Raw genomic sequence first — 19,832 nt, forward strand, 5'->3', positions numbered from 1 at the left:
TCTGCCAACGAGAGGCTGAATCTTCCAGCACTGACTCCTGACCAGAGGGCATGTCTAACAAGTCCCTCAAAGTCGTCTCTTTCACCTTCCAACTTTATCCCCAATTAAATTCTGCATTCTCTCTCTTTTTGCGAACACCCAGTGGTCATCTGCTCTGACAGCTTCTCTGTTGAGTCAGCTTTGCCAGCCTAATCTCTAAGACCACTCTTTCAGCACGGCAGATTACTGATGGCTCCATCGCCTGACAAAGATCTCTGTTAGATCGAATTGTTGTTGTGTGAAATCTACTGGGAGCTATTAGAGCAGTGTGCAGACCGTTGGTCTGACTTCAGCACTGTTAGAAGCAAAAAATATATTTTGTTTGGACAGTGGTGATGGGTTAACCTGTAAATCTTTTAGTTTATTTGCTGATGAACACAAGAATAAAACACACATCTGCAGGAAAGAAATGACTGTAATTAAGTAATTTTTTGGGGCACTGGTACTTAAATGAGTATTTTTTTTCCACACCTGCATTTTTGCTTTTACTCAACTATGCATTCCACTATTTAATCTACTTAGTTACTTTTAAAATCATAATTCAGTTCTGAGAAGGCCTACAATTAAAGGTGCAGTAAGCGATTTTGGAGAAAGTTGAATGCCAATTCTCATTCCTAGATCATCAAATCAGTGGCTCGAAGACCACTGAGTCTCATTCCCAGGTTGTAAAATAACTGATGGTTTGGGAATGAGACTCAACAATCAACTATCTTACCGAACTGTTATTGGTCTCCTGTCACGGACGAGATTTTCTAAAGCCTGAAAGCAGAGCCAGAGGGAGAAGCAAACGTCTAGTTTTCTCTCAGATCACAAAGATTATTATGAAACAAGACTTAACAGGCTAATAAACACCTTGACATATGAATAAAGAAAAATCTGATGCAGGAACAGGTTTGGAGATGTGATCACTGAGCAGAACAAGTATTTAGGTGACCTGTTACATTAACATCAGAATGAATCTCATGTCTCGTTACTGGTACAATTTGTCTCATGTGTTCTGATCTCACGCTCTGTTCGGTATTATTGGCTGGGTGCTACACACTGCTGCCAAACAGGCCAAAACCCAAAAGCATCCCGAGTAGAGAAAAACATGAGAAAATAAGAAAATACTGGCAGAGGACAGGGTCACTCCAGATACAGACACTACTATGCACTTCTAGTGGGTCATAAGTGATGATTTCTTTGAGTCTTGTTTTTTAGGAAGATGCTGTTGCATATTATGCCTTAAAGCATTTCTTTAATGCCAGTAGTTTTACTTGAAGTTCAGTAATGTAATAGTACGTCTTTAGCACAGATTTTCAGTAATCTTTCCACCGCTGCTAAAACATTAAAATCTGCAGCCAGAGCAAGGTTTACAGGAAGTAGTCCAGACTGATCAGACAGCTCTTGAATAACTGCAGTGAAAGACAGACAGGGTCAACAAATTGATACTATACAGGTGAGGAAGAAGACTCTTTGTGGAAGACTGTCCTTCGCTTTTCTATGCAACGCAACACTGAGCACTCCTGCTAATGAAATCATATTTAAATGGTAATACGGTACTGTATGTCTAGTCTAGTCGCAATTTAGCAAAGCTTTACTCTTTGATTATCCGACAAATTGAGGTTTAAAGGTAACCTATGCCTCTGCTCGTTCGCTCTCCTCTGATGCATGATGAAAGACATCGCTGCTGTTTAGCTCTGTGAATGTTCTCTCATATTTAACTTCATGTATCTTCTCTCATGACATTTATTAGCGCTGCGAGATTTCTTGCTTCCATGGAACAAGTGTAACAGAGGCTTGCTCAGTGTGTTCAGCCAGAGGCTTCATGCTTTATTCTATATAAACTGCAAAGGTGTTTGATATTTCCCTCCCTTATTATATCCTCTGCCTCTTTCCTGTTCTCTTTTCTGAGAAAAGAGAGAGAGAATGCCTGACTTTTCTACCCTTCAAGAGACAATTGGGAAATGAAAGAGAGGAAAACACACACACAAACACAGGCAAATACACACATTTATGTTAGCTATTGCCTCTGCCCTCTGTATTCCTCCCTGCTATGGTGGTTTATCTTAATAAAGGGACTGTTTGCTTGCCCTTTTTGTCCCAAATAAGCTGCCCCGAGGGAAAATGAAGATTTTTATTTTTATTTTTTTAAAGGCATTTCATCACAGGTCAGTGACAGGACTTTAGAGAATCATTTGTTTGGAGACTGATCTAATATCGAAAGTGCAGACCTTATTTTAGCAAACTAAAATTTGATTCATTTTCTGTGTTTGCTGTGTGTGTGTGTGAATTATAGAGAGACATTAACCATGACACGTCCCTTTAGAGGTCATCAGACTGTTTCCTGTTGGCCAGCAGCATGAATTCACACTCAAATGTTCACCAAAGCTGAACTTCTGAAAACTTTATGCAGGTTTAATTCACTGCTGAGAGCACATCTGCTATTTAAATGTTTCTGCTTATAAGGCAATACATGATGAGGTGTCTTGAAATAAGAAAAAAACGTCACTGAGTGCTTCATTGCCTTTATACTGTACCATGGCCACCTACAAAAATACACTAATAATAATGAGCTGTGCTTTGTATTAAATTAGACAAAAAGTAGAAATAGTGTTCTTTTTTAGACAGCATTAGACCCTTCATTAGACCCTTATTAGACTTTTTATAGGGTTATTAAGGGTACATTACAGCAGTACTGCACTTAAGTGTATTATGTTCAGTAGTCGGAGCCTAATTTGACTTTTACTTTACATTTCAGTTGCAAAGTGTCTCAAATGACTGATGCCAACATTTTATGTTGATGGCTTGTTATGTCTTATTACTGTACCGTTGGGTGTGGGTGAATTAGGGTAAAACTGTGTTTGTTAATATCCAATAAACATATTATTTCTAGTCTTTTGTCTAAACTGATACAAAGTATGTGTGTTTAAGTCGTATTAGTGTACTGTAAAAGTGCAAAATCATACAGGAATTTAGTGGAATCAACTATTTTCTCATTAACTCAATGCAAATACACAAATTTTATTTTATTTTTTTAATTTTAAGTTAATCAAGCATAATGTTTCTAGTATGTATTTTCAGAACACTTCATTTATAAGCATGATTTTGTCTAACTTTAAGTCTTTTGACTTGAAATGATGAGTTGAATAAATGTACTGCAGAGTTCAATCAACTCATTAAATTAAGTTTGTAGAGTTTGTTCATCTCATAGACTGTATAGTGGGACATCTTGCACCCCTGCAGTGCAAATCCTGTCTCCCCAGCATTAATTGGTAGGAGATGACTCAAACTAAAACATCAAAGCACACAAATTAATTTCCCAAAAGATGGTTTCTGTGATTTTATGTATTTCCTATCTCACTCATGTTTGTTCAAGTGTTCATTTTTCTGATTAGTTTGGTTTTAATTTGTTATTTGAAGACATAAAAATTAGGTTTCATGCCGTGATTGACAGCTGAGTGCCGCTAGCGATTGAGTTGCCAGCTGTTCGGATAGGAAAGCTCAGCTCCAACACTGGTCACTACCGCACGGACTCTGGCTCCAAATGATGTCACCAGCACAAGATGGCAGCACTTGTATCCAGGATATTTTAGCTTCAGTTTTGTACAGTGGGAGGAAGTGAAGTGGTGTCGTCCATCTTTTATTTCTGTCAGTGGTTCAACTCAATATCTTCAGTTTATTGAATATGTTTTCTCAAGTAAGGCTGAAGTAATAAAGTTTATTTGACTTGGAAAGTTTATTTGTTTAGAATCTTAACAAAACTACCTCAACTTCTCTTTTAAAATTCAGTCAACTTAAAAATGTAAAGCTATACTACAAGGAAATGTCATATTTTGTTGACTTTGAAGCCTCCCGTGGACAAAAGTGGTGGTGTTTCCATAATAATGACCTCAAAATATAACGTCTCCTCCTGTTTCTTCTCTAACATACTACTTACTATAAGGAAAAATGTAAACACAGGCTTGTTTCATCATATAAAGGAGAATCGGACTCAGCGGCAGGCATTAAGAATAGCTATACAGAAACATCCAATCTTCTCATGGATGGTCTCATAACTCATGTAGATTATAGAGGCATCAGTAATAAACTGACGACACTGTTTCATAACCAGTTAAAAACTTCCTGCAGTAGCTTAAAAGCAGCCTGGACACTAACTTTTCTAAGTTAAAACAAATTATTTTACAGCGTACCATGGAAAAACTAAAAAAAGAGGAATGCTGAGTTTATATCAAAGCTGTCAGTCTGACCCCGTCAGTTTAGGGTCAAGAGCTGACTATTCATATAGTATGAAGGACATACATTGTGGCTGCACTCTTCTTTAAAATGATCATTGAATTAATGACTGGAACTGTGTTTGAGGAGTCTTATTATTCAGTTTTATCACAAACCTGCCAGCCTTCAGACACAAGTATGCTCCATGGCCATGTAATAAATAAAGAGAATGTACCTTTGAATGTCTGTGAGGAATATGAAATATTAAATCAAAGCATGCATCCTTCTGCCTTTTACCAGTCTGCAGACTAAAAGCGCTTTGCACTGCATCATCAGGTTGTGCCTGTCATCTGCAGAGAACATTTTCTTTTCTTCCTTTAATTCCTTTGGAGAAGTCTATGTGCAGTGAAAACAATTGTGCTCCTCACGGCATTTTTCACATTTAATTTCCCATAAAAAAAATTCAACATCTTCAAATTAATTCAGATGACCTGATTCTTTAATCTTTTAATTTGCATGAAATTTAACAAGGCCTGCTGTTGCATATGTAAACCCTGTCTTGAATAAAGATTCTTGTAGGACTTGTCAATCTCAAGTGCTGAAATAATAAATTATTCTTGTTTCATAAAAGAAATCTTGAATCCCAAAGCTGAATATCAAATTGTGTCATATGAAGCAAAGTGGCCTGTAAAAACTAAAGAAACTGACTAAAGAAACTCACTTGTTGGGATAAGCAGTAATTGGATTTTGTTATGAAAGTGAAACTACATATTTCAAACACAGTCACTCCTTCACACTGACATGAATAAGAGAAATATTGTGATCTGATACTCTGATACTTTGATCATTTCACACAGCCTCAGCATGTGGTAAGAAGCTTGAAGTTATGGGGCATCATTATATTAAAGATAGCCTTTTGAGCTTTCGCTCTAAATAAACACAGCTGTTTTTGTTATTCAACAAAATAATATTTGCAACCTTCAGGTTTAACTAACACAATGAATACAGTAAGTTTGTTTTTAAGACTATGAACCCTGCATTGATACTCTAACATCAAATGACTGACATGTTAGGTGTTAAGTAAATGTACCACACGTTAAAAATCAAAAATACACATATGCATATTTTTATTCTGCAGCAGCATCTACCAGAACTACTTTCTTTCTACTAGAAAGAAAATAGTTCATACACGAAACTGGTCATAACAAGGTCTGTGGATTATCTTGAGTAAAATGGTCATGACTTCTGGAGAGAGATTTATTGGTGCTTTGAGCACCACAGGCCGAGTGTCATTTAGTCCCATTATACTGGAGAAAAGGCAGGCGTCTCTACAACAACACTCTGCAGCTCAGACCGAAAAACATCTAGATGGATAACTAGAGGAAAAATATGTATTTTTGAAACTGGGGTGAACTTCAAATAAAAGTGTCTGACTGTTATACTATTTTATATTACATTAATTATCTTCTCAATTAATCAATCTATTACTTGGATAAATGCATGGGGTGGATAACTGAGCGAGAAGAAGAAGACATTATTAGGGGTCCAAACAGCGCTGCTTGCTACAAACCCCTACTGTTTGTGTTCTGATTATTCTTTCTTTCTGTAGCATGGAAACACACAAAAATTGGCAGATGGGTTGCAAATTCCAGCCACTACTCAGTTATCTTTAATGGCTTAGTGTAGACTAAAATTATTTCACAATTTTAATCATTCAGTTCATCTGCATCTTTTCTCAATTAATCTTCAGCTTTGGCGTCTTTTCTGGAGTCTCAAAAACGTGAAGCACAAAAGCACATGTGTGGTGAACGGATTAAACGCTGTCTTCATCTGCTCTAACATTAGCTGCAAACATTAGCACGTCTGGCTAACTAACACAAGCTTACTAGTTGTACTAACTTTACCTCCAGCCAAAACTTGTTAGATACCACTGTGTTATGTGGACGTTTGAGGATAAAGGATTTGGGCTGATGCAGTGGGTCACCGAAGATGCATCTCTCTCTGGCTTGCTGTCTCAGATCTAAGCCGAGTTAGCTTAGCTCCCATCCCGGCTGTCTTCCACGATTGCGGTCGGCTCATCTGGCTGGATGACCTGTCTCCAAGTCCGCTGCACCAATCCTTTTTCCACCTATCAAATCAGCCACCACGAATGAATGACAGGACGTGACGTCTCACCTGGCCACCTGCTGCACCGGTCTTCTGGGATTTGTAGGCTTTCCCTTTGTTTACCTCCCAGGCATCGCAACAGTAATAAGCGTAACCACAGCAACTGTGTGGCCTTATTGCAACAAATCTAAATGTACAGACATTTCACAGTCCAAACTTTTGAAAATCAGCCATAAGTCTTACAGAGCTGAAATTTCTCCAGCACATCTGCTGAAACCTATAGTCAATTCAGTCCAAAAACTTTTCAAAATATGAAAAAATCAATTAATATCTGTATCTCCACAAGTTTTCTTGTAAATGCTACCAAAACAGACAGTAATTCTCTGGATGAGACAGAGATAGAGGTAGATATCGAATTATGTTCAGATCAGAGAAACGGCGAGACTGCAATGATATTTCATATCTTGCTGTTTGTAGTGCATGCACAGCAGTTTTTACTTCACCTAATTTTTGAACATATTTCACAAAAATATTTGATAATACTCTCAAGAAAAGGGGCTTGATTGTGCTCCTAACAGTTACATTTCTGTGAATTTTTAAAGTTCTGTGACTTCCCCCTCTCTGCCTTAGTCACATCAGGTAGAGTTTCATCTGCAATGGAAATTATTATGATCATTATTATTATGATGATGATTAATAAGGACAATCCCATGATGTGATGCTACTAATTGGCATTATCAAAATACATGTTTTGTTTTAGTTTTAATGTGAGAGAGGCCCCTAACCACTGAGCTTACAGATTGGATGTTTAATGATGATCAAAACAGCTTACTAACTTTCTGTTGAATGAAGCTCTTCATATGGTATGAATGCAAAGATCTAAATGTGTGAAGTAACTAGTAACTAAATCAGTAAATAATTGTAGTGGAGCAGAAGTAGAAAATAACATGATAGTTTATAGTAGTCCACCATTGAAAGATTTGTCCTCTTCTTCTTCTCCTCTTTTATTGGAGGACTGCCATCTTTTATGGCATCACTCACAGCACTGCATTTGTGCCATTATACAGATAAAATGGGTCCCTGCTCATCAAAACAGCTCAACAGCACCATTAGTGGTCAAAAACTCAACGTGATACCTTCAAAAATATATATTTTTTGTCTCAAGCTTCTCAGCTCCGATGATAAGAAAAGAAACCCCTCGTGGTTTGTTTCATAACATATCAGTCAAATGTATTTTATTTACATACTGGTCTGGATAAATCTGAATTTGGTGAATGCACCCATGCACACAGAAAACCTTAAAATTCCAGCCGATGCCCTTCATTATCACAGCATACAATAATGCAACTATGTGCTTTGCAAAGTTAACAGACAGAGCATTTTCTACCATAACACATGAACATACACATTTTGTGCACTTTAAACACAGCCTTGTACTACACAAGGTTTCCATCTGTATACACGTTCTTTCATTAAAAGCTGAAATCCAATTAATATTCATGTATGAAATTACATAACGTATAAACCACACAACAAATGGGACTGTAGATCTTTAGAGTATGTACACACGACTACATTTACAATAATACAATTTGTGAAAGCCTAAAAAGTTGTTGGTATTGTCTTTATAATAAACTGCACTTAATATAACAAAGCACATACTGTATAATAGAAAGTAACGGTTGATTTGCAAGTGTCGAAAAAAATCATATGCTGATTCTATTTGACACGTTTCAAGTATCTGAAAAAACATGTGTTTAAACAACTTTTGGAGGCTTCAATAAAAGATCAGGGTAGAAAAGGTGCTAAATTTTTCAAACCCTCGTCTACCAAACGGATCTTTGAAATACTGAGACAACAAAAGAAAAGTTTCAGTCAAAACTGTGCTGTAGAATAAAGCTCAGATTGGACCAACAAAGGCAGGGCTAAACTGACTCTCTAGTTGGTTTTTAGACTTTGGACTGGTGTCAGATTTGAAGTCATCTGGATTAAAAAGAAAATCCCACCCCCATTACAAAAGGTCAGGATATTGTTTAAAACGTAACTAAAAATAGAATGGAATGATTTGCAAATACTTGGAGAATACTGTACAAAGATATTTAATGTTTAAACTGATAAACTTTGCTTTTTCATCATGTTTCAGATAAGTTGGGACAGGTGCAACAAAAGATTGGGATGCTCAAAAATGCCTGTTTGGAAAATTCCACAGGTAAACAGGTGATAGTATCATGATTTGATACATTCAGATTTTAGAGCAACATTATGCTGCCATCCAGAGACGTCCCTTCTTATTTCAGCGAGACAATGCCAAACACATTCTGCACGCGTTACAGCGTGGCTTCGTAGTAAAGGGTCAGGTATCAGACTGGCCCGAACTGCTGAGCAACTGAAGTCCTATATCAAGCAAGGATTTGAAAGAACTTCACTTAAAAACTTCCACAATCAGCGTCCTCAGTTCCCACATGCTTACTGAGTGTTGTTAAAAGAAAAGGTGATGTGTCACAGTGGTCAAAATGTCTCTATCCCAACTTTTTTGGCATTAAATTCAGAATAAGTGTACATTTGCCAAAAAATAAAACTTAATCAGCTGTCTTTGTACCTTATGCAGCTGAATATAGGTTGAAAAGGATTTGTAAATCATTGCATTCTGTTTTTATTTGCATTTTACACAACATCCAAACTTTTTTGGAATTGGGGCTGTATGATTATTATTTTATATATGTATATTTTTTATATCTAACCCTCAAAGAAATGTATACCATCTCTGATAATTTGCTGATCAAAACAGTCACAAAAAGCACCTCTGGCCACGTTTTAACATCGAGCAAATAAAAAGTAATGGCTTGTGGTTAAAGGATCAAAACAAGGTAAAAGCAGACTCATAAGCGGGGGAACGATCCTCTCTCCAGGAAGAAATGAGGAGACTGTGGGCCTCGCAGCGGTGTGGCTGGAGGGCTGCCAGGGCTGTGTTAGGTGGAGGACATTTCCATGGTAAGTAGGTACATGCAGGTTTCAGGGTAACAAGGTGATGGAGTGAGAGGGGAGGCTGAGAAGACGGGGTGGGGGGGTGTGCTGCCGGGATCCGCCCATGACATTCGATTCAGTCTTTTTATTCATGGACGACTGAGAAACCCACTGTTCTGCAGATGCACAATTTTCTCGATATCGTTTGCACGTAGGATGGCCGGGAGGGGCAGGAGGAGGTGGAGGAGGGGGATCGGCGAGCGCCCAGGCAGACTGAGGGGTTGTCACAACAGAGTCACTTCTCTTTGAGATGATTTTCCCTCCTGTTTTTTTTCTGCCGTTCTCCGTTCTGCCAGTCAGAGTCTCCTCAGATTGTGCTCCTCCGTGCAGGAGCCTTTCCTCAGGGTGATGTCGTCCACAGCCATCTCGCCGCTCCGGCCTCGCCCACGCTCCCCCTTCAGGATCACCTGGTGAACAGCAGCAACGTGAACACTTGAGGGACAATCCCCACATGCTGCAGGACTCACTGCAATTCTACACAAAGCTGACGTCAATCTTAAATTTTTACTGAACCGCTCTTTATAAATGCAGAGTGCTGCTCTGATTTATTTTTTATAGACATGAATACAAACATTTCTTTTCACTGCTGTCTAAACTATCTGTGGAAATAATCATTTAAAAGAATAGTTTGGATTATTTGAAGTGGGGTTTTATGAGGTACTTATCCTTAGTTGTACCCACAGTATATGCTGGTTGGCAGACACCGACTCAGGAGAAGCAGAGACGAGAACCAGCAGGGAAGCTGAGCAAAAGGTTTTCTAGCCACTTAAAAAGAAAGTCCACCTAAAAAAAAATCACTATCAGTGTAAGTGTACACTGTATTTAGAATATTTTCACTGCTTTACTTTGCTGTCAGACAGCGTTTTCTGCCACCTCTCTCCAAACCAACCAAACTCTCCAGGCAGAATCAGTCATTTAACCTTGCAAAGCAGTGGAGTTGCTGGTTTACCACTGACTTGATCTGTTAGTTTGTTTGTGTTATTGTGTGACTTCTGTCTAACAGACTTAGGCAGTGGCAGACCAGCAACTCCTGTGTTCTGCGAGGTAAAATGACTGATTTTGTTTATGAATGGTCGGTGTGGAGAGCAATATTTGGCTCATATAATGGTGGTTTCTAGTCAAAAAAGGCTGTCTGATGACAAGGTAAAGCAGTGAAAATATTCTAAATATAGCGTACACTTAAACCAATATTGATTTTCTGGGTGGTAGTATTTACGTAAGTGGCAAAAATACCTTTTGTTGGTGACCCTGTCCATAGCAGTTCATTGTTTAGCTTCCATGCTTCATTAAGGTTGTACAATTAAAGGTGAGATTAGTGAATTTTATAATGTTATAGCCACTGAAGTTCAATCATTCTTTCCAACTCTACTAAAGACGAAGAAACTAACTTTAAATTAATCCATAAATTTTATCTCACTCCAATAAAAATGCATAAAAAGGATAATTCACCTAACTGTCCGATATGCAGAACTGCTGAAGGAACATTTATACATATGTTTTGGTATTGTCATCTGTTGAAGTTTTCTTGTTATTAAATTATATGCCAGACTTCCAAATAGATCCCCAAAATGCAGAATATTAATAACCATAATATATTTAGCACAGAAATGTGTACTTTTATAATGGAAAAATGAATCCCCTCCTTCTTTTCAGCTGTTCCTGGACCAGTTATCTCAATTCCTATCATTAGAGAAACCGACCTTAGAAAAATCTAATTGCAGACATATCTTTCAAGAAATCTGGTCTCCGTTATTTTCTTACAGTTCAAGGGGAGATCAATAATGGACTTGGACATTTTCAGTACGTTTTGTTTGCTTGTCTCTTTTGTTTTTTCTTTTTTTTTTCTAACTTGGGCTTCATGGCATTGAGCCTTTTATGGATCATGAAGTTATTGTTACCATCAAAGTTGTCACTGCTTTTGTTTGTGTCTTATTTTTCTTCGTCAAAAATTGTATTTATTTAATTTTATTTTTGTTTTGTTCTGTGCAGTTTGAACTATTAGTGTGTTTTTTTTCTTTTTCTCTGTCATGCTTGTCTGTCGGTTTTGTTTTGTTTACTTGGATGTATGCAGAAATTCAGTGTACTTTGTCATGACTTGATGATCACATATTGGTGCTGCCTAATGGTACACAAAGAGAAACAATACAGAAACAACACAATATAAACCTTTCACAGTATCAACAGTATCAAAGCTATAAAAGAAATGTTGTCAGTGCTCAGTTTAGTTCAGTCTTCATTGTCCTGTCTGAAATTTGGCAGTAGTCAGTGACTTCTTCTGTACCATCACTGTGTATAAGTTAAAAAAATGAAAAAAATAATAAATTACATGATCCTAATTTGTTTTCCTGGGACAGTTTGTCCTTCTTGCCATGGTATTGACAGAGGTATTGAGTATTGTTTTTTCATATGAGTATTGTTTAAAATTAAGTTTAAAAATTCTATAGGTAATACACTGACAATCGATAAGTACCTCATACAGCCCAACTTAAAAAACATCCTAACTACCCCTTTAAAAATGTATGCTGTTTGAGAGAAATTCTTTGGCATATCTATTTTTATACTTACACTTTCCAGGCCTGTGCCCCATAATGTGATCTGGGTGTGCCTCCAGCCGTTTCCACCAGTTCGGCCCCAGACCGCTGGACTGTACTGCTTTCCCTTCTTCACAAACACCTGAAGCATACCCACGTGGTGACCCGCCAGCTTGTGCCGGAACGACAGGCACAGATTGCCATCGTTCCAGGGCGGGGTGAGCGGGAGGACCAGCCGGGCCCCTCGGCCGCTCCTCTTGTTGCCTACCTCGGGAATGGTGAGGTACCGTCCACCTGGGGAGGCGAGGGATGAACGGTACAGTCAATGATTGAAAATAAATTGAACGTATTTTTTGTAAAAATGGGGAAACGGGGAAAGACTGGATTGTATCTTAGAAAATGTAGCACTAAAAATGTCAGTAAAGATGCTGCACCTTTGCTGGTTGGCAGTGGTGGAAGAAATATTAAAATAATTTATTTGAGTAATATTACCAATACAGTACTGTGAAAATACTCAATTATAGGTAGAGGTGAGGCATTCAAAAACTTACTTAAGTAAAACTACTTAAGTATCATCAGAAAAATAAAATTAAAGAATCAAAAGCAGAAGTATTGTTTCTGCAGTAAAATGTGTTATGACTGATATATTAATATATCTGACACTAGGATGCATTTTACTGTTGCAGCTGCTTGAATGGAGCTAATTTTTTTTTATCTTTGATACTCAAATTTATATAACTTTTTCTGATCTTTGCTTTAAAAAAAAAGAGAAAATTTTCCTTTTCTGCAACTCAATTATTTAGAAGAAAACATTTGAGAAGTTTAGAGGGAAAATGTCCTCTAAAATGTGACAAAGGGTCCAACTAGACACTGCTTTTAAATAAGGAGACATAAAGAGACATAAAGGCTGAACATGAGTGCTTTAATCTTTAAAGAGACAGTACACCCCAAAATCAAAAACACATATTCCTCCTCTGGCCTGAAGTAGTATTTATCAGTCTATACTGTTTTGGTGTGAGTTACCTAGTTTTAAAGTTATCTGCCGTAGAGATTCTGCCTTCTCTCCAGTATAATGGAATTTGATGGCAGTAGTCCTGCGGTGCTCAAAGCACCAAAAAACACATTTCAAAAACTCCACCGAAATGTCTCTTACCAGAAATCTTGACCTGGTTGTTTAAAATAAACCACAGACCTTGTTGTAAACAGTTAAATGTAGAAACTATTTTCTTTCTGTGATCGAATCTACTGGAACTTTCTTTCTATTTGAAATGAAGTAGCTCCTACATGAAAGTGCTCACAACAAGGTCTGTGGATGATCTTGAGTAACTGTGTCGTGATTTTTGGAAAGAGACACTAGTTCTGAATTTTTCAAAAGTATATTTTTGTGTGCTGTTGTGTGCCAAGTGCCATGTAGTCTCATTATATTGGGGATAAGGCAGATATCTCTACAGCTGATATCTCCAAAACTTTGCAAATCATACCAAAAAAAATCTATATGGATAAACAGCACTACGGGCTGGAGGGAAAATATATAATATTGATAATGGGGTGAAGTGTCCCTTTAACAATATGTTGCAATTTGTGCCTAAATGTTTTTTCAGCTAGTGTAAAAAGTAAAAAATACAGAATTCCCCTCTGAAATGCAGTGGTGAAGAAGTGGCAGAAAGTGGAAATACTTAAGTACAGGTACCACAAATTGTACTTAAATACAATTTAGTAAAAATGTATTTAGTTACTTTCACATGTTCTCTCATCCTACAATGTATTAATGAATCCTTGAAAATCACGTAATAATAATATAGAATTAGTATATATATGTGTGTTTTTTTCAAAATGTATTACTGTTTATTATTCATACTCATCCGTCTGTACACATTGTGCCTGATTTATGCATATTAATATGCTTCATGGACTGTAACTCTTTGCAAAGTTGACCAAAACTTATTTGAAACTAAATAAGTTGACTAGACTAGAATAAACAGAAAAGAAATGACACCATTTCTAATTAATTAAAGGGGATTAGTTCACCCAAACAAACAAAAACAACACATTTTCATGTTCGCCCATCAAGCCAGAGAGAGAGAGAGAGACAGAGAGTTTGGTCTTATTTTCCATTGTTTTGGGATATCTGTGTCTAATATTTGTGCCCAGTAGAAAGTGGTAAATGGAGATCGTGGGGTTGCAGCGTTGAAAAATAACAATGAAAAACTGAACAGAAACTTGGTGTTCCAGAAACAATATCCCAGGTTACTTCAGATAACTGACAGACCTCGCTATGAGCAGGTTTTTTTTTTTTTTTTATTGGAAATGCTTTCAATCAGAAAAAATCCCCAGCTAAGCTGCTGACAACCTGTCCTGAGTCAGTGGAACATTTATCCTGGGAAGTCAAGTTTTCCAAATCCACTGCAAACTGTAATTATGCTCTGAGCAAGTTTTGGGCAAGACAACAATCTTCTATTGATATCATGCTATCAGACTAGATATCATCTTAGATTCTGGTTATTATTATAATATCATGGCATAAGTATAGCCTTTTCCTGGTTTTGAAGGCTGCATTGGAGTAAAGTGTAGGCATAATTCTGAAAATATGGTTGTTTTTTTTTTTTTTTTTTTACAATTTGGGTGAACTGGCCCTTTAACATGTAGGTAGACAGGTAGGTAGGAATATTAATCTATTCGTCTTATCATAACAGACAGAAATATTTTATCCCTGACAGCTAAGCAAAGTAGGTGGAGCTCCAAGGTTTACAAGCTACCAATTACTTTACACTGGAAAAAGTTGAACTACGGCAAGGCAACAATTAAACTGATAATTTATAATTGATACAAAATTACAAAATATAATACAAAAAGCCACATTGCAGCAAAACATGCCACTAAATTAGATTCACTGTAAGACGTGACATCTTGTGCACAGGTCATACACAAAATAAAATAAAATAAAATAAAAGTCTTCATTCTTCATGGGAAAGTGCAATGAATGTCAGCTTATCAGTCAGTAGAGTAGAAATGGTAAAATAAAAATAAAAAGTCATCCCTTTCCTTTTATGGCCCAAATTTGCTTTTAGTTTCAGGAGTTAACCACATGCAGGCAAATCAATTTAACTACTTTAATCAATATGCAAATATAAATGTTGCACTACTAGTTGAACTGCCAGCAAGCTACTGCAAAATGTAGTTTAACTACTACTTTAATTAACACGAGTCCACGACTTTTCAACACAGCAGTCAAGTGTAGAATTTAGAGGGAAAAAAAAACTGAGAAAACAGACAATTGAAAAAGATTTGACCCAATTAATGTTTCTTCACCTCAAAATATAGTTAGTTGCCAGCAGCAAATTGATTTTTTTTTTTTTTTTTACTAATTCATGCATTAGTTAGTGATAGTAGAGCTATATAGTTTTAAAAATTCAAAGGTAAAAGTGCTTCTGGGTAGTAGCTGATTAATGTTGATGTATTTTGCTTATCCTGCAGATCTGTGTAGGGCTGGTGTTAACCACAGGGGGTGCGATATGAATCTTTAGGCCACAGAGGCTTCCTGCATAAGTAATGAGCCCACTCCAAATCTGTGCCAATCCTTTAAGAGCCGCGAGAGTTTGCCAGTGGTGATCAATCAAAAGAACTTAAAGTGATGAACAGTAAATAGTTACATGATTCACAACATGGTTAAGCTGTAGGTGGAGACACACACACACACACACACACACACACACACACACACACACACACACACACACACACACACACACACACACACAAACATATACTGTGTATATATATGTATGTCCATAAATAAGACACTATTCAAATGTTCTGATGAAATATATTCACTACAGGCTGCTGGAGATTGAAATGTTTCATCTTAAATGGAATTATTTAAAGTAAGTTAAAGTAATGGTTTTGCAGTAAAATGACTCCTGTGACTGATATACTATCTGACACTATTTATTTTAGATTTTCGTTCCTTGTTGACCCCCTCAAACAATTGTCTAAATTAAAATCATCTAAAAAGTTTAGAGGGGAAATGTCTCTTAAAATGTGACAAGGAGCCCAACTAGACACTGCGTTTAAATAAGGAGTCACATGACAAAAAGGTTGGACACCACTGGTTTAATCTTAAACAATATGTTGCATTTTATAGGCTTTTATGCGGGTTTTTAAATTAAACCTGCAAGATAAATTTAGTAGTAATATAGTGGAGTAGAAGTATCAAGTAGAAACTGAAATAAAAAATAAGGTACAGTTACTTAAATGCTCGTCCTGTAAGCAGGGTTGGGATGAGTTACTTTAAAAATGTGTTATGACAAAAAGTTTGTCTGTGTAGCTAAAGTTGGCGGTCGTTCTGTGTAGCTAACGTTAGAGGTCGGCCTCGCCCATAATGGTTTAAGGAAATTAGATGTTGAGTTCTTGGATGGTGACAGTATTTTCACAGCTGAAGGCAGAGCTGTCACCATACTGTGATGTTCTTCATCTTTTCTTATTTAAAGACAAAAAAAACGTTGAAATTTCCATCCAGGAAGCTTTTTCTTTCAGAGGAAGCCATGTATTGACTGTAAAATTAGCTTGTGTCACTTGAGACCAGAGTGGTGTTGTGGGAAGTGTAATTTGTATGCACTGCACATCATAGCATATGGTTCTTTATTTTAAATTGTACTAAACTGTAATCCTGCTATTAATCCCCATTTTTACTAAACACTTGCTTTTTTCTGTAACTATGATTGAATACAGTTAAGTATTTCTTCTTCCTAATTATGTAATCCCATTACAATACATTACTCCCCGAGCCTGCCTATAATGTATTACTGTATCCTGGACAATTATAACATACAAAAGTAATACACATGTATGTGATTTTACACTTTTCTTTCAGTACAGGCTACTGAAGATTGAAATGTTGTCTCTTCAATGGAATTACTCTCAGCTAGGGCTTCATTTATGATTTACTATAAATGATTTTTAGGAAATTAAATGTCTGGGCAAAAAAATCTTTATTTCCTCTGATGAGTGAGCCCAGACTTGGCTGAAACAAGGCTGAGTCTGAATGTCTGGAAACACCTCGCAACTGCAAAACTAAGCCAGTTGGCAGGACGATCCAGATGTAGTTAGTGTCGCTCAAACAGTGCCAGTGCGCCACACTGTTTAGTCTTCACACCCCGTCTGCCGAGCCCTCTCAGCATAATTCATCACATTTTCTCCTTGTGTGAACCCCAAGAAAAACAGTGTCGTGTTCCCTTTTAATGCGAGCCACAGGTATCACTGACGGGTCGCGTAATCCACTCCTCATTTGCATCGCTTTGTAGAGCAGAGCACTAATCTACAGAAAAGACAAACCACTTCCCCCAAGTAATTTTCATCTTGACCTGTAATTGAGTTGAACGAAATTGAGCTGCCCAGATTGTCTGACTCAGTGGGTGTTTGTATATGTGTGCGTGTCAGTAAAGGAACACAGCTTTGCTCATTTTGATTTACTAGCAATAAAATAAACACTTTCCCTTAATAGTGTGTGCATGCGAATAAACAACCCCTGCTCTGCAATTACCTGACGGATCGGGCGTCGTCTCCCAGTGCAGGTCTCCGTCTTTGTCCCTGATCCAACCGCAAAGACCATCGTCAAAGGAGCAGCTCAGATACCCCGACTCTGAAGACATTAAATAAAACGCACTTTTCAGAGAGGTGCATGACGCACACACGTGCAAAAAGGCTTCAGTGTGTTCTTTGTAACACATCACTGGAGCCCTGCTGTGCGCCTCTAACATTACCGGGAGCAAGAGGACTGTTGAAACACCTTCTGATGAACATGATACAATCAAAGAGTAAACATTTGTTGTAATCTCTAAAGGGAGATGATGCATTGAGGAAAAATCAAGTAGAAAGGGAGCTGCATGCATTCATTTAAAAAAAATCACAAATATTTGTACGAGCTGCTGGATATCAGTGAGTGCATTGTACTTCTACGCATATATGCATACCCTACATCATGATAAAACAGATAATAGTTACAACAGAGAGTCATTGTATTCAGTGACTGATGATTTCTTTTCTAGCGATGATGCCTAGACAATAACATTAAGGGAATGCAGGCAAAACAGTTGCGGTATCATCCATGCATTGCCGTACAAATTGGTTTGAAGATAAGAAAAACATCCATCATTTTGTCCCTGGAAAAGGGCTTCCGCAAAACACTTCTCAGTTCATTTTCTGAGCCAATGAAAATGCCTTCTCTCCTGACACTGCATAGCAAATGATGCACTGTGAACCAAAATAAACATGCAACTAAATCATTAGGCAATTTAATCTGCATACTATATCATCAATAAATCACATCAAGCAGATATGACAGATAAAATGCCTTCTCTTCACAAAAGCTATTTTCTTTTTGTTGTTGTAGGAACTCCACATCGAGAACTACGGAGCTCCAAATGATCAATTAATCATTCAAGCAGTCGAGCAATCAAGCAAGCATAATGTGAAAAGTGGAAAAGTCTGGCGGTTCATTCTGGGCTGTGAGCCATTATTTAAACGGATACGGCCAGATGTCATGTGTCACCTCCTGGTGAAAGGCCTATCAAAACACATCTGGTCACTATAATATCTTCGCCTCAGCAGCAGCGCTGCAGGAGCTGATTGTCAGTTTCATTTTGCCCGCAGCAAACGTGGCTCGTCCGTCATCATTTGAGCTCTGCGGTCTGCTATGAGCGGGGCCTGTTGCTGATTGTCTCTGTCAGACATGTTGTGTTTACCTGGGTCGTCCTTGGCTTCGTCCGCCGTGTTGCCGAGCTCAATGTCAAAGTCGATGCCGAGGACGGTGTTGTGACCGTGGTTCCGGGGGACTGAGGAGGAGAGAGGTGAGAGGTTTAGATAAAGGATTAACGAAGGTATTATATTTGCTCACCGGCCTCCCTGCTTGTAGCTATTGTGTGGCTTTGTTTCATTACTCTTCAAGGACTATACAAGGATGAATCAATGTCATGGTTTAGTGCCTGCATGTCCACAGCTAAGCACGTTTTAACAATGCTGCACTGATGGCCGCAGAGACCAGAATACCTGAGAAATCCTGCAAAAAAGACCAGAAGTCAAATGTGAATCGTAATGAGAAAAAAGGGGCGATGGTTCATCTGATGCAACGTCTGGGCAAATGTTGCCGCTACACAACCTGAGGCTACAGTACATACACACACATACACATACAGTACACGGCCAGTCCTGAAATAGCCTCTTTCCCTCTCCAATGGGGTCACACTGCCTGAAATACTATAAGCCAAGCTGTCTTATTAAAGGTCAACTGACAAGTGAAGCAGGGAAAGTTGTTTCTTTTACTTTTGCAGCGACAAGCCTTTAGTAGGGAAAGATGTTTTGGCCCTTTTAATCTATCAGAATGACAACTGTCCTGGTTTAAAAATATCTTTCGAAAGAGGTACTTCATGAAGAAAAGTTAAACATATATTCTTTTAGTATGTATGTAACTGTGCTCCTGTACACATGCAGACTAATTCACATGTGCAAACTCATATATGCACACCCACTCTGATGCACAGATACTATCATGTTGCACAAATACATATGTTGCTTACTTTATGATCCTGTGGTTGCTTTGTTTGCTGATTTTGTTTATTGCATGTCTTTTGTATTTGCTTATGTTTAATACTTATTGAGGTAAGATTCCTTATATAAGCCTGTAATGTTTTTTTAATCTCACCTGCACAATTAGATTCTTCTCTTTATGCCATTAGTGTATTTCTGCTTCTGTTTTATTGTGCAAATAAATTAATAAAACTGACATTTTAAGATGAGAAAGGGGAGTTTTCCTTATCTGATTCAAATGATTGCTGGTTTGTCTGGGGCAAATAAAATACCACGTCAGACTAGTAAATCTAGCAACTTGATAAATATCTTTGGGTTTTGGATTGACAAAACAAGACAACCTTGGATTTTGAGGAA

At 37.6% G+C, this 19,832-nt stretch overlaps 1 protein-coding gene across 1 annotated transcript in view; it reads right to left on the reverse strand.

Annotated features, from left to right (window-relative positions):
• Positions 1-8,551: 8,551 nt before the first annotated feature.
• npnta (nephronectin a) overlaps positions 8,552-19,832 on the reverse strand; it is a 90,509-nt gene continuing 79,228 nt past the window's right edge. The window contains exons 11-14 of the mRNA XM_084715240.1: positions 18,635-18,724; positions 17,434-17,532; positions 11,929-12,188; positions 8,552-9,770 (exon numbers count right to left, since the gene is read on the reverse strand). Coding sequence (XP_084571366.1) covers positions 9,660-9,770; positions 11,929-12,188; positions 17,434-17,532; positions 18,635-18,724 — 560 coding nt within the window. The 3' untranslated portion in view covers positions 8,552-9,659. The remainder of the gene's footprint in view (positions 9,771-11,928; positions 12,189-17,433; positions 17,533-18,634; positions 18,725-19,832) is intronic.

Source organism: Lutjanus erythropterus, chromosome 3 (genome assembly GCF_056507025.1).
Source record: "Lutjanus erythropterus isolate fLutEry1 chromosome 3, fLutEry1.hap2, whole genome shotgun sequence".
Taxonomy (NCBI): Eukaryota; Metazoa; Chordata; class Actinopteri; order Lutjaniformes; family Lutjanidae; genus Lutjanus; species Lutjanus erythropterus.